This window comes from Grammomys surdaster, unplaced genomic scaffold, assembly GCF_004785775.1.
Source record: "Grammomys surdaster isolate TR1022 unplaced genomic scaffold, NIH_TR_1.0 240, whole genome shotgun sequence".
In the NCBI taxonomy this organism is placed as follows: domain Eukaryota; kingdom Metazoa; phylum Chordata; class Mammalia; order Rodentia; family Muridae; genus Grammomys; species Grammomys surdaster.
In genome coordinates, this window is record NW_021604685.1 from 1156002 (window position 1) to 1170080 (window position 14079).

Here is a 14079-nt window from a genome sequence, read left to right on the forward strand (position 1 = left end):
TCTCTCTCTCTCTCTCTCTCTCTCTCTCTCTCTCTCTCTCTCTCTCTCTCTCTCTCTTTCATAGCCTTATGGAATTAAACCATAATACCGAATAATGTGACCTGATAAGCAAATTGGCAATCATGGAGGCCTAGAGACTTGTCAAAGGTCACAGCTGTGTTTGATGAACGTTTACAAATATTTCTGTCTCCATTGGAACGATTCCCTCCCTGAAATCATGTGTTAAGCAAGGGATCTATGACTTGAAAGTTAAGAATCTATGGCTTAAAATAATCCCTTCTCTTGTATAATGGCAGCAAATGTATCTCTCAGGAAAATGATATCATGAGAAATTTACCTGAGGGATAAGGATGTGCAGAAGCTTTTCCACACTGTATAGGTACCCTATGATATTACTATTTATTTGTTCTGATACCAGTCTTGGTGGAGCCCTAGGATAGCCTCGAAGGGTTTGCCACTTCAAACAGTGACTTCCAAGCTTTGCTGAGGCCCCACTGCATGCATATTTGGCAACATTAAGAGGGGAAGAAGGAAAGAAGAGGAACAGAGATGGCCATTGTCTGCCTTAAGGAGGCCTGTAGTATAGGAGGGGGACTCTGACCTATGAAGGAGTAAAGGGTGGAGCCATTTAGTTAAAAGTCACTAGGTCAACAAGCAATGGAGCAGCCGGTTACCTACCAGTTCATCAGAGGAACTGGGGTTACAGGCATCTGAACCCTGAAAACCCAAAGGTCAAGCTCTTACAGGCTTCTAATATGCCTATAGGCTTCAGAAATGGCAGAGCTGACTGCACGGATCTCCCAGTTGGAAATGGCTCGAAAGAAGAAGGAGAGTGAGGCTGTGGAATGGCAGCAAAAGGTAAGAAACAGACTCCAGGGCAAAGCGCTGTGGGAGAGACTATGCTATATGTGTATATTCCAGTTTCTTATATCTTTTACATTTAGACTCTTCACTTTTTAGACACAAACCAATTTTTACAGGCAGTATGGGAGGAGGTGCTCAAAGCTTTGGAATCCCCCACTACCCATGAGAGGTTCATAAAAATCACTCCTATTTTACAACTAAAAAAACTCAAGATCAAGCCAATCAAGCTTTTTGTCCTAACTGGTACCTTGTACTAGATGTGTCTTTCTAGGTATGATTGGGTTGCCACAAGATACCTGATCTGACTGCCAGTCCTTCTCTTTCTGTCACTGGACAGGCCCAGATGGTACAGGAAGACTTGGAGAAGACCCGTGCTGAGCTGAAGACTGCCATGAGTACACCTCACGTGGCAGAGCCTGCTGAGAATGAACAGGATGAGCAGGACGAGAATGGAGCAGAGGCCAGTGCTGATCTGCGGGCTGATGCCATGGCCAAGGACCGCAGTGAGGAGGAACGTACCACTGAGGCCGAGAAGAATGAGCGTGTGCAGAAGCATCTTAAGGTAACCAGGCTGGGCCAACGACAGTCAAGGAGTCTGTGTAATGGGTTGATAGCCTATGACCTTTCCTAGAGCTCGGTTCAACATGCTGTAGCTGTAGCTTTTGTCAGTCCTAAATAGGAGTCTGAAACTTCAGAAACTTGAAGGGAAGACATTTTCACTTACTAGTCATAACCCCAGAGTACCTCATTTAGCTCTCGCCTACTTCCTATTACACTCTCCTCTTATATTCAGAAAATATCTAGTTAACCGAACTACTACTTGAATATTTGGAATATTATTTTGATCTACTCTCAAGAGATAACCATCATTCATTTGTCCTGTACTGTGTTTATGTGGTGGCTATTCACATATGTGCATGTGCATATGGATTATGTGGCTAGGAAAGAGGAAAAAAAAAAAAGAAGAAAAATCTATTCAAAGAAGTGGAATTCAAAGGAGAGGAAGCCATTGACCCCTGATTCATCTTGCTTCCTCACAGGCCCTTACTTCAGAGCTGGCCAATGCCCGAGATGAGTCCAAGAAGACTGCCAATGACATGATCCATGCTGAGAACATGCGACTGGGACGAGACAAATATAAGACCCTGCGCCAGATCCGGCAGGGCAATACCAAACAGCGCATTGATGAGTTTGAGTCCATGTAGTGGGCGTTCAGCCTTCAGGGACCCCTCCTCCTTCTTCCTTGTCCCCACACTCCTATAGTTTTGCCTAACTAACACTGTGCTGGAGCCACTAACTAGAAAAGCCTTGGAGCCATGCCAAACATTCAGTATAGCCATGGGACCAAATTTAGTTTCCCCACTCATATCCTTGGGCAAACAAATGGCCCACTGTGGTGCCAATGGACTCTCCTTTTCCTTCTTTGTCACACTCATTCAACCTAGCTCTCTAGAATAGAACATTTCCCCAGCTCAGAGGCTCATTCCTTTTGGTTTGACAAGCACCCCCTCCCCATGTACACTTACTGTTGTCCTCTGGGACTCGTGTGAAGTAGGTTAACAGCTAGTTCCCATCCCTTGCCTTTTTCTTTCTAGTCCTGTGATTTGCAAAGTTGGGGTACTGTGTTGTTTAGGGACAGAAGTAGGGACTTGGCTTTATCATTTAGTATGGCAGCGGACCTAGGATTTGGCCTCTTAATGTCTATTCTTATTACAGTTATTTAGGCTTTGTAATGATTGGAGGGTAAAAGGAATGTTTAGCCATTCTTATTTCTTCTACCTCCCATATTGGGCCTATTACAAATTCAGTCCCAGTGGGCATTGTCTCTGTGTTTAGGGACTTAGTTTCTAATCAAGAAAGGATGAAGGGATAAAGGAAACAGTGCATTCAAGAGATTCACTAACAACCTAGAAAGCTCCCTGTTCCAGTGCATCATGGGAGCCTTCCTTTTGAGTGAGGTCTATGGTCAGGGCTACCCCTGCTCATATTAGTCCAGGTTCTTGGTTCCTTTTCTAAATATGCCCCTGCCTTTTCCAATCTCCAGATCCCTTCCAGCTAGGACAGAGAGGATGAGTACCTTCAAACCTAGCCGGTTGCATCTAAACTTGTTGTCACAAAGGAAGAACATTTATACCTGGCTTTAGCATTTTCCCTGCCAGGACTTCTAAACTACTTCCCCTGGAGCTGATTGGACCACTGTTCCTGCTTCACAGATACACAGTATGATGAGGAAGAGTAGACCTTGTCTCTCAGTCACCCAGCAATCCTTCCTCAATTTACCCAGTGCTAAGTGGTGAGTGGGCCCTGCTTCTGACAAATCTTTAACCCAGGTCTCATCACTTGTTGTGCTGTCCCTTGGACAGAACATACAGAAAGCTGCTGGGTATTCTGGCCCTGTCCCTTCACAGCCCCACACCCTTTTCTCCACTTTCGAGCAGCTGCTCTCTCTTTTTTGTCACATGTGTGCTCTTTTAATTTTTACCAGTATTATATATTCTAGTGATATCTAACAATATTGGTTTCTACCTTTTTTTTTTTGCTAATGCACTATTAGAGATATTAGTCTTGGGACAGGATCATTTTAGCCTCATTATTTTTTACTACCCTTACCCCACATCTGAGAAGAATATACTATATTAAAAATGATATTTTGCCAAAAACATTATGTAAGAAGATTTCAGTATTAGCGATTTACCTGTCACTATAGGTCATACAATCCATTTAAAATGTACTTAGTATTTGGTTTTATTGTTCCTGTTTGCCTTTTCCCCAGGGTTCAGTCTCCAAAAGGCTGCCATGTCCCTCCATGCATCCCTAGCCCAGAGCCTCCCTCAGCCCATGCCCCTTTTACTTAACCTGGGGGGAATCTTATATGCATTGCTGTGAATTATATTGACACTTGGTAAGCTGTCCTATATTGGCTAAATTCAAACCTGAAATTGTGGGGGCAATCTAGCTGCATTAAGGGCAATAACCCACCCCCACAGAGGCTGGGGAGAAGGTTAGGATTTGTATTCAGGATTTTTGTGTATTTTTTGTTTTTTAAATAATTGTTTTGGAGGGGTTTATGCTCAATCTGTGTTCTATTTCAGTGCCAATAAAATTTAGGAAGACTTCACTATGACTCAGTCTTTCTGTATATCTCACTGTAATTTCTAGTCCTTAGGCTACCTATCTTTGGTCTCAGTTTATCTTGACTTAAGTTCTAGTGGAAGGAGGAATATAGTTGTCCTCATTTGAATAGAATGGAATGATTTTAAACAACACCAAAACAAGAGTGACCAGATTAAGTCCTAAGGTTACAGGTGTGATAGAGCTTACTGAGCTATTCCTTTTTTTTTCTGTTTCATGTCATGTTTTTCTGGTATGAGTTGGAGAAATAGTACAGGTGTTAAAGCAGTGGTTCTCAGCCTGAGGGTCATGACCTATTTGGCAAATTCCAATCTCCAAAAACCTTTACATTATGGTTCATCTCAGTAGCAAAATTATAGTTATGAAGTAATAGTGAAAATAATTTTATGGTTGGGTGGTCACCACAACAAGAGGAACTGTATTAAAGGGTCCCAGCATTAGGAAGGTTGAAAACCACTGTGTTAAAGGGTAAGGCACACAAGCCAGCATTTTGGTGTGGCTACAGGACTTGCATTAACCAGGTGATACTTCTAGACATCCTTGGTATTCGAGCTTAGAAGCCGAGTAACCCAGGTTGACCTTAACTTGAAAATCCTCTTGCATTTGCCTCCTCAGTGCTGAGAGTAAGCATATGCCATCAAGCACAGTGAGGCCCCTTGTCTCTGGCATAGGTCTGGGAAGGTTAGCTCCTGTTCTGCCTCCTTGTCTGGAAGACCTCTGACTTATTTTATTCCCTGCAACCCTTTAGTGCACTGCCAATAATAAAAGACAGGGGAACTATCATGGGTCCTGTTACAAAAGGCAGTAGAGAATGCTGTGTGAAATGAAGGCCGATAGAATATGTGGTACTTTGAAGTTTATAAAGTATGTAAATTCTTTAGCTAAGATATGGTTATCTTCAGTTTGCAGATGAGGAACTTCAGATCCACATAACAACTTTCTATTTCTTTGACCTGACATTCCCACTTATTCCCTTACTGAGAAGTAAAATTTGGAAGGAAAACTAGTTTATTTCACTTAGACTTAAAATTCTCAGAACAATTCTTTGGCAACTTTTTGGTTAAATATAATCCTCTAGAGATTAATTTTTCAAACAAAAATTTTGGCTTTTGAGACAAAGTATCAGGTGTGTTTGGAGTTTGAGGCCAGCCTGGGCTACTTTATACTGTCTCAAAATATAAAACAAACAAAAAAATCCAAACAAAAAGGAACTAGGTCCAATGGCACAAACTTTTAATCCAAACTACTCAGGAGACATAGGCAGAAAGATCACACACTCTTGAGAATCTGGGACTACAAAATGAGTTCTAGGAAATCCTTGACTATCTTTTATTGTTTTGTTTTTCTAGACAGGGTCTCTCTGTGTAGCCCTGACTGTCTTGGAACTCGGTTTGTAGACCAAGCTGGCCTCGATCTCAGAGATCTTCCTGCCTCTGTCTCCCGAGTGCTGGGATTATAGGGGAACTATTTGAGGAAAGGAAGGAAAGCAGGTGAGGTGTACAGGAGGAGGGGAATGGATGAAAACAAAGTATTCTGATGAATAAAAATACCACAAAGAATTTGTATGCTCACCAAAAAGTGCTACTTAGGAAAATAAAAAGGCGAGAAGAGGGCTAAGATGTAGCTCAGTGGGTGACTGCCCAGGCTCAACTTCTAGGCCCCAAGAAGCAATATAAATAAAACCAGTACCTGAGTGTGGCTAGGTTGAGGGTTTTGAGATAGATTAGAGGTGATGGTATTATATCCACATCATTCTAGTGCCATAAGAAGACCCCTTAAAAGATGTGGAGGGAGAGCTAAACAAATTAAAGATGCTATGCTGCTGGTTTTGAAGGTGGAGCAGGAACCAAGGAATTTGACCTCTGCAAACTGCCCCCCAAAGTAGATAATACGATACATTTACATTTAGGCTTTTTTTAAATTTTGGTTCACTGGTTTGTTTGGGACAGGCTTTCAAATCGTAGCCCAGATTATCATGGAACTATGTAGACCAGGCTGGCCTCAGATTTGTTGCACTCCTTCTGCCCCTACCTCCTCAGTACAATTATTACAAATGTGAGGGATCATATCAGGGTTTCAATAGCGTTATTCCAAGTTACTATTTCACACTGTTTTACGTTTTTAAGAAGTTCTTCATTCTAGGAATTCATTCCAGTATTGCAGAAACAAGGAATAGGCCGAATGGTTTCCAGTAGTTAAGGAATAAGGGAGAGAAGCTTCCCATGGAGCTACAGCACTGTAATAACAGCATTGGAGGTCAGCCTTGGTGACACAGTGAGTTTCAGTCTCATCTCAGACTTTTCCTGAAATAAACAAAAATAAGCAGAAAAAAGGAAGAGGGTAGCAAGTGTGCAGAACAGAGCTCGTGTGAGAAGTGAGTGTGGCTATCAGAGGAACACATTCTGTATGTTGTGTTTTTATATCATAACTGTCTCAGTGTTATTATCTGGGCAGCGATTCATGATGATTTGTAAGACGCCACCACCAGATGGACCTTAGTAACCCAGCTACGTACTTAGTGTCTTTGTCATTTCTTTTTTTTTTAAAGATAATTTTATTTTCTCTATATGAATGTTTTGCCTACCTTTATATCTGTGCACTTAGAGAGCGGGAATGAGTGTCAGATCCTTTGAAATTGAAGTCACAGAAGGTTATGAGCTGCCATGTGGGGACTGGGACCTGAACCTGGGTCTTCTGCAAGAGCTGAAAGTACTCTTATCACACTGAGCCATCCCCAGCTCCTCTTTATTTCTTAGAACTGCATATGAGTCTTTGATATGACTTAGGCTTTTTTTTTAATGAGTGGGAAAGGAAAGGAAAGGAGAAGGGTGAACATGGACAAAGTCCAACTACATACATGAAAATGTCATAATGAAACCTGTTAGTTTCTATACTGTGTTGATAAACAGTGACTGCCTGTACCTGGCAAATACCATGGCAATATTATAAAAAATAACATCCATCTGGAAACATCTCAAACTTGAATGAAGAGAATAAATAAAATCCTAAGGTTATACAATGATAAGTTACTCAAGAATATAAATAAATGGACTACTGAAACATATTTAGGTGAACTCACAGACGTTATATTGTGTAAAACAAGGAAAACATAAAAGAGACTATATGGTATACTTCTCTTTTGCTTTAAACATCAAGTTATATTTTTAAAGTACAGCATATACACATTTTATTATTGATAGAGTCCTGGTAATCCAGGTAAAACCCTGCAGCAGTATTAGAGCATGTGACTCATTTGCATTTAACTGTCAGAAGACAAATCCAGCATGGGTAATAAACACAGAGCAGAAATCCAACATTCAATACAATCCCAACAATGAGTCATTTCATGCAAAAATAGGTCAGAACTCTAAGTCAGAAGGCTGCTCTCTTGCTGTGTCTAATTAAAAATTTTTGAAGCAGGAAGTGTAGTTAATGCTTGAAGTTTTAATTTCAACAAGAAATTCTGAAAATGCTTCAGCATCCCCAAGTGAAAGAAGGAAGTCAGCCTCATTGTCTACGTCTAAGGGAAACAGAGAGCAAGCAAGCTGTGCCTAAGAGAGAATTGCTGGTATCTCTCCTTAGAAAGTGCCATCTGGAAGATGGGGAAGTGGGAGCCGTGATGTCATTCCTCCATCTGTCCTCATGCCCATAAGCACACTTTAATCAACTGTCAATGCCTTGATACTCAGATTTTGAATAGTAAATCGGGGGTGCAGCAGTGACAGAGAAAGAAATGTCCGTCATAAATTTCAGAAATTGCAACATGAGATTCCATTGTATTTTAGAAAGAGAAATGTCCATGCATAAACAAAAATGAGGGGGTGGGCTGGGGGGTGGGCAGGATCCTGCATCTGCTTTTCATCAACAAAGAGTCAAAGCATGGGGAACGAGAGATGCCAAGTTAACCAATGTGCCCTAGAATTTAAAAACTCCTGCATCTGGATGCCTAACTCAACGAAAGCAATTCTCTAAGGAATTTGAAATATACATATCACCTGAAGTCAATGAAATCCACATGCCTGGGAAAACTTAAATCATTTCAAGGGGGAGCCTGATTTTAATGATTCCTTTATCTCTAAGGCATACTCCTGTGTAAATCTTTCATTTCTAGTTCATGTGTGCAGTCTTGAATAGGATTATCAGAAAGATCTGTCTGTCATCTTCACAGCCTGAAGGCATGGCTCAGGGCTTCAGGCTTGAGACATACAGATTATTACCCTGTACTTTTCAGGGAGGAAGCAGGACCTTCCCACAAGGCACCAATTTAAAGGAAAATTAGCCATATACCTACAGTGTCCTGCATCCATGGTCACTGAATACAGTGGGCTGCCCACTAACCCTCAGCGCTCAATATTTTTTCATTAACACTTAAAGAATCTGCCTGCTTCCAGAAGGAAAAGGACTCCTCAGTAGCTGCCATTGAGTTTTTATTCTATTTATGTGATATTCTAGAGCAGATGTGGTTTAGTGGTACTAGGTTGAAGAGGTTGAGTGGAAAAGAGCATTAAGAAACAATTCTTTTTTTTTTGTTTTTTTTTGTTTTTGTTTTTTGAGACAGGGTTTCTCTGTGTAGCCCAGGCTGTCCTGGAACTCACTCTGTAGACCAGGCTGGCCTTGAACTCAGAAATCTGCCTGCCTCTGCCTCCCAAGTGCTGGGATTAAAGGCGTGCGCTACCACCTCCCGGCTGCAAGTGCACCTTTTAAAAAGATGTCTGTCACTGAAAAAGTTGGAAATATTTAGTACCTTATTTCTCAGAGTGTATCATAATCGTTTGGTTCATTTGAAATAGATGCTGGGTGTGGCATGTTCCAAGCTGGGTGTGGTGGCACATCCCAGAAATCTCAGGAGGCTAAGGAAGGAGGGTCATAGCTTCATAGTCTATTTGGACTATAAAGCAAGACACTGTTGTAAAACCGCTGTTCTAAGGTCTAGAGTAAACCAAAACTTGTATAGGTGGAGTTCTAGAGAGAGAAGGGACTTATCTATGTTTACAAAGCTGTTGGCCAGAGAACCACTTAGAACTTGTTTCATCTCTGAGTCTTCATACAATGCTGCCTTAATCTTGGATTTAGTGGTCCTTTACCAAACGTAATCATAATGTCTGTTATTATACCACACCTAATATCTGCTTTTACTTGAGATGTCCATGCGGTCACATCATTATATTCCATCCTGAAATCAGGAAGGAGCACTTTCCTGTATTTAAGGTGGTAGTAATAAACGGTCCCAGTCCTTCTTATGGTACCCAGATGACCACATGATAACTCCAGCTCTCTTTTCACAGAATTATTATAGTTTTCCTATTATAATAAATGCTAAATACATTGCAGAGAGATTAAATCCTTGCTCCAGGAGTGATTGTGCATCCCTTCAGTACCAGCGCTAGAGAGGCATAGCCATGTGGACCAGGACAAGTTCCAGGTCAGCCAGAGCTACATAGTAAAACCCTGTCTCAAACAACAACAACAAAAATATCATCACATACTAGTTTTTCTTAATGTAAAATGATGTCATCACTTTGGAAAATGGGTTCGAAGTTCCTTAAAAACAATATAGGGGGCAAAATGTGGCATAGTGATAGACAATTTCCATAGCATGTATGAGACCCTTGATTTTATTCCCTGAACCTTCAAAAGTTAAATGTAGTTACCATATAGCCTTGCAGTTCTAGAGTATGTATCTAAGAGAAGTGAAACTATATGTCAATAATAAAACACACACAAAAATTGCTTGCCTATCATGTACAAAGATTTGGCTTCAAATTTCAGCAGCACAATAACTTATACTGAAATATTAATAGTATCATAACCAAAATGGACAAAATTTGAAATATTTATCATCTTGGATAAGTACAGAACATATGACAAGGACATTTCCTCAATTGAAGTTCCATTTTCCAAATAACTGTAGCTTGTTTTGGGTTGACAAAAGGATACAAGGATACTATTTCACCGAATTTAGCTATTATCAAGAAAACTGACAGCAAATCCAGGCATGTATGTGAGAGAAAGTACGCCCTGGTCATCACTGGTGGGAGTTCAAGCTAGTATATCCACTATGGAAGTCAGTATGGAGTTTTTTCCAAATATTAACAACAGAACTACATATATCCCAGCTATACAACCCCTGAAGTGTATGTCTAAAGAACTCCATGTCCTACCACAGGGAAATGATTGCATCCATATATGCAATGAGGTTATATTCTAAGGTAAAAGAAAACTGAAATTATGAAATTTGCTGGAAAATAACTGGAAAATTGGGAAAGTACTATATTAAACAAGATAACCAAGACTAGGCATATTTTCTCATATGAAGACCGTGTATGTGTGTGTGTGTGTGTGTGTGTGTGTGTGTGTGTAATATTCTATAAACAATGTGTGTAAATGTTGTTGGTAAGGCCTAGAAATCTAGAAAGGAGACCAAAAGCGAATAAAAACATGTGCAAAGGAACAGAGATGGGTAAAAGACCACAGATGATATGAAACCTGAAAGAGACTGGCGATGGAGACTCTATGGGGCAGACAGATGGTTGAACAACATGAGGGGAAAGAAGATTCAACTAGAACAAATTTATTGTTTGAAAATTCCATAGTGACGCCTACTATTTTATACTACTTTAAAAGTAAAAATAAGCATGTCATTCATGTCACAAGAATGTCACTCTAGCAGCAACTTGATACCATACATGGAAACAAAGAATACTCATAAATTATGTAACATACGACAGTACAAATTCATAATTTTTCTGTTCTCTTGTTTGATCACAGCAGCATCCTATAAAATTCAGGTGTAGGAAAGGACTTTCTGAAGAAGACTACATTTGATCAGGGATTAAAGCCAACAAAAAAACTAAGTGGGAACTCATAAAACTAAAAGTTTCTATACAGGAAGGAAAACAATATATTGAAGAGGAAACCTACAGAATGGGAGAAAATCATTGCGAGATGTACTTCTGACAGGAGATTAATATCCCAAATATGCAGAGAAGTCACAAAACAAAGAATTGAGCAAACAAATCGTCCATTATTTTTTTTTTAAAAAAAATGGGCTAGGGATCTAAACAGAGCATTCTCAATAGAAGAAATAAAAATGGTTAAGGAATATATCAAAAGTTGTTCACCATCCTTGGCAATTAGTGAACTGAAGATTATATGACTTTGAGGTTTCATCTCACCCCAGTCAGAATAGCTAAGATGCTAACAAAACAATTGACAGCAATTGTAGATGTGGTTTCCAGGAAAGAGGAACCCTCATTTTTTGTCAGTGGGAAAGCAAATTGGTGAGTCAATCTGGATATTCATATGGACAATCAGAAAATAAAAGTAAAAATAAATCTACCATGTGACCCACCAATATGACTCTTCAGAATTTATGTGAAGGATGTCATCCGTCTCCACAGATACTTGCTCAACCATGTTCATTTCTGCCCTTCACAATAGCTAGGGAGTAAAAACAGTCTAAATATCCTTCGTGGAAATGTGGCCCACATGCACAGTGGAATACTATTCAGTTGGGAAGAAAGGTGAAATCATGAAATGTGCAGGTAAATGGACGAACGTAAAAAGGATTGTATTGAGTGAGATAACACAGATCCAGAAAGACAAAGCCTTCATGTTCTCTCTTATCTCTGGTTCCTATCCCTAAATCTCCAGATGTGAGTATAGAACATGGAATGACCACAGAAAGCAGGAAGTATGAAGGAACCATACATAGGGAAGGGTTGGAAGGGGAGTAGCAGGACACAGGTGATATGAAGCAGAAAATGATAAAACCGTGTGGAAGATTCTAACTGGGTGGGAGGTCAATACAGATGGAGGAGCAAGGAGGGAGAAATATCAGCAAAGTTGCTTGATAAAGCCTTAAGGAATCTTTTTTAATAATTATGTAAAATCATACACAATACTTTTACGCACACATACAAGCTATGCAGCTAGGGCCAATAATGCTCTCCATAAGAACCAGAGACTAACAAGATCCCCAGGATAATGGACAAGAAATCTCTTTTATAATAGTGTAAGCAGTCCAAGGGACACTCAAAACAATACAGACTATGGCTTTTGCTCTTGGCTAGCTTGAGAGCTTGAAGGTAAACTCCCATTGATGAAGACACTGCACACTTAGGACACAGGAAATATGGACAAACTGGAAATATGGCAAGCACATCAGCTACTTTTCTCATTACTGTATTCGAATGTCTTACAAGAAGCAACTTAAAGGAGGAAGGATTTTAGAACCAGTCTCAATGGAGGGGATGTGGGGGCTTGGGCTCCATCTAGTGGTCATGGGTTGTACAGTGACTTGCTACATCTCAATGTACCAGGGATCAGAGATTACAGTCCAGAATGGAGCCAGCTTTAATCCTCTATTCTTGTACCTTTATCCCTTTATCTGCAAGCTGGATCCCATGTCCAAAGGATTCACCACATTCCACAGCATCATCATCCTCTCAAGTTCAAACATATGGACCTACAGGGGACATATTATGTTCAATCCACCACACAGGGGAAACTAGCACACAGACTCTCAGTTTATCCTTTTCTCTCATAAATTTGATGTCTCACATTTTTGCTCAAAGTACACATGATCCCAGGTCATCTTTGCTGAATTTTTAAAGAACTAGGATAGTAGTTTTCATCATACCTAATTTATTTTCTAGGGAGTCTCTCTCTCTCTCTCTCTCTCTCTCTCTCTCTCTCTCTCTCTTTCTCTCTCTCTCCCCCACCCCATGTGATGCAGATTTATATTTACCTGGATGACTTCTTTAGATTGTTTGAATCAGAAGTAATCCTGAGAAGAAAATCAGATTATCTTGTGGATGAAATCAGCTTGTTTTTATTAAATAGTACTTAATTTATTTTTATTTTATGTAATTGGTGTTAATTGGTGTTTTGCCTGCATGTATATCTGTGAGAAGGTGTCAGATCCCCTGGAACAGGAGTTGCAGACAGTTGTGAGCTGCCATGTGGGTGCTGGGAATTGAACTTGGGTCCTCTGGAAGAGCAGCTAGTGCTCTTAACTGCTGAGTCCTCTCTCAGACCTCAGCATGTTTTTCATTCTATAGCACTTGATGGGTGATACCACTGAAAGCTGGGGTATGTGGTTGTCTTAGATTTTGTTTCTGCTCTAACTCAATAGAGTCTACCTTCACCATCATGATAAGTTTCTGTGTTCCTATATCTGTGAGATGTGTTGACAAAAGCAAACATAACAGGCTTGAAGTTGGGGCCTGCTTTCTCCAGGCCAGAATACATAGCACCACAGGCTCAGGTCATAGCTCCCAATATGATTTTGACAATTATGTTGTCAAAGAGCTGGTTCATATGAGGAAAGCTTTCTGAGAAGAGTATGAATATTCTTAAAGATATTTCCTGATTACATTTATCATTCATAATAAGCTTAAAGCACATTCATAATTACTCTAGAATTATTCTGAGTAAATATGCAATCTATTGCTACTATATTTTTAAAGAGACAAACAAAAATAATTACTCCATTAGTAGTTAAAGACTATAATCATGTTGTATGGGTGAATATTTTGCTTGTAAGGCTAAAAATACCCCACATAGATAATAAATAGAAATTACTTTGGTGTACTCAGGAAAATTTTGTATTGCTATGACTAATGCCCAAACAAAGAAAAATTACGTGAATGGTTTAAATTATAACCATTCTTTAAAAAAATAATATCCTTGTTAAAATGGAAAATACAAAAGGTAAGAAGTAATTTTAGCCAAGGGAAGGATGTAGGACAATCTAACCTTATTAGTGGGAAAGACTTATGTATTCAGTTCAAACCAGAGTTACTGAATAACAAGCCAAACAGTACAAATTGACAATTTGTTCAAGATATGACTGTCAGGAGGTAGCACAATAGAGTCACAGGTGTTTTGAGATTTGGGGCAATGGGAGCTATAGGTAACCATGATCATTTTTTTTTTTAGTCCTTCTTACCACCTTTATTGGGATTTTAGAATTTCTATTATGCAAAAGACCAAGAAGCAGGAAATCTAGTTACAATGGTTGTGAGCAGGTGGCTTGTCAGGAGGCTGCATTTGCATACACAATTATACTCTGACTTAAAA

The 14079-nt window shown here is 39.8% G+C and overlaps 1 protein-coding gene across 1 annotated transcript in view; it reads left to right on the plus strand.

The window, feature by feature from the left end:
• The window catches only part of Msn (moesin), a 71484-nt gene extending 67496 nt beyond the window's left edge, over positions 1 to 3988 (plus strand). The window contains exons 11-13 of the mRNA XM_028774353.1: positions 766 to 858; positions 1202 to 1426; positions 1905 to 3988. Of these exons, the coding sequence (XP_028630186.1) occupies positions 766 to 858; positions 1202 to 1426; positions 1905 to 2069 (483 nt within the window). The 3' untranslated portion in view covers positions 2070 to 3988. The remainder of the gene's footprint in view (positions 1 to 765; positions 859 to 1201; positions 1427 to 1904) is intronic.
• The last annotated feature ends 10091 nt before the right edge of the window (positions 3989 to 14079 follow it).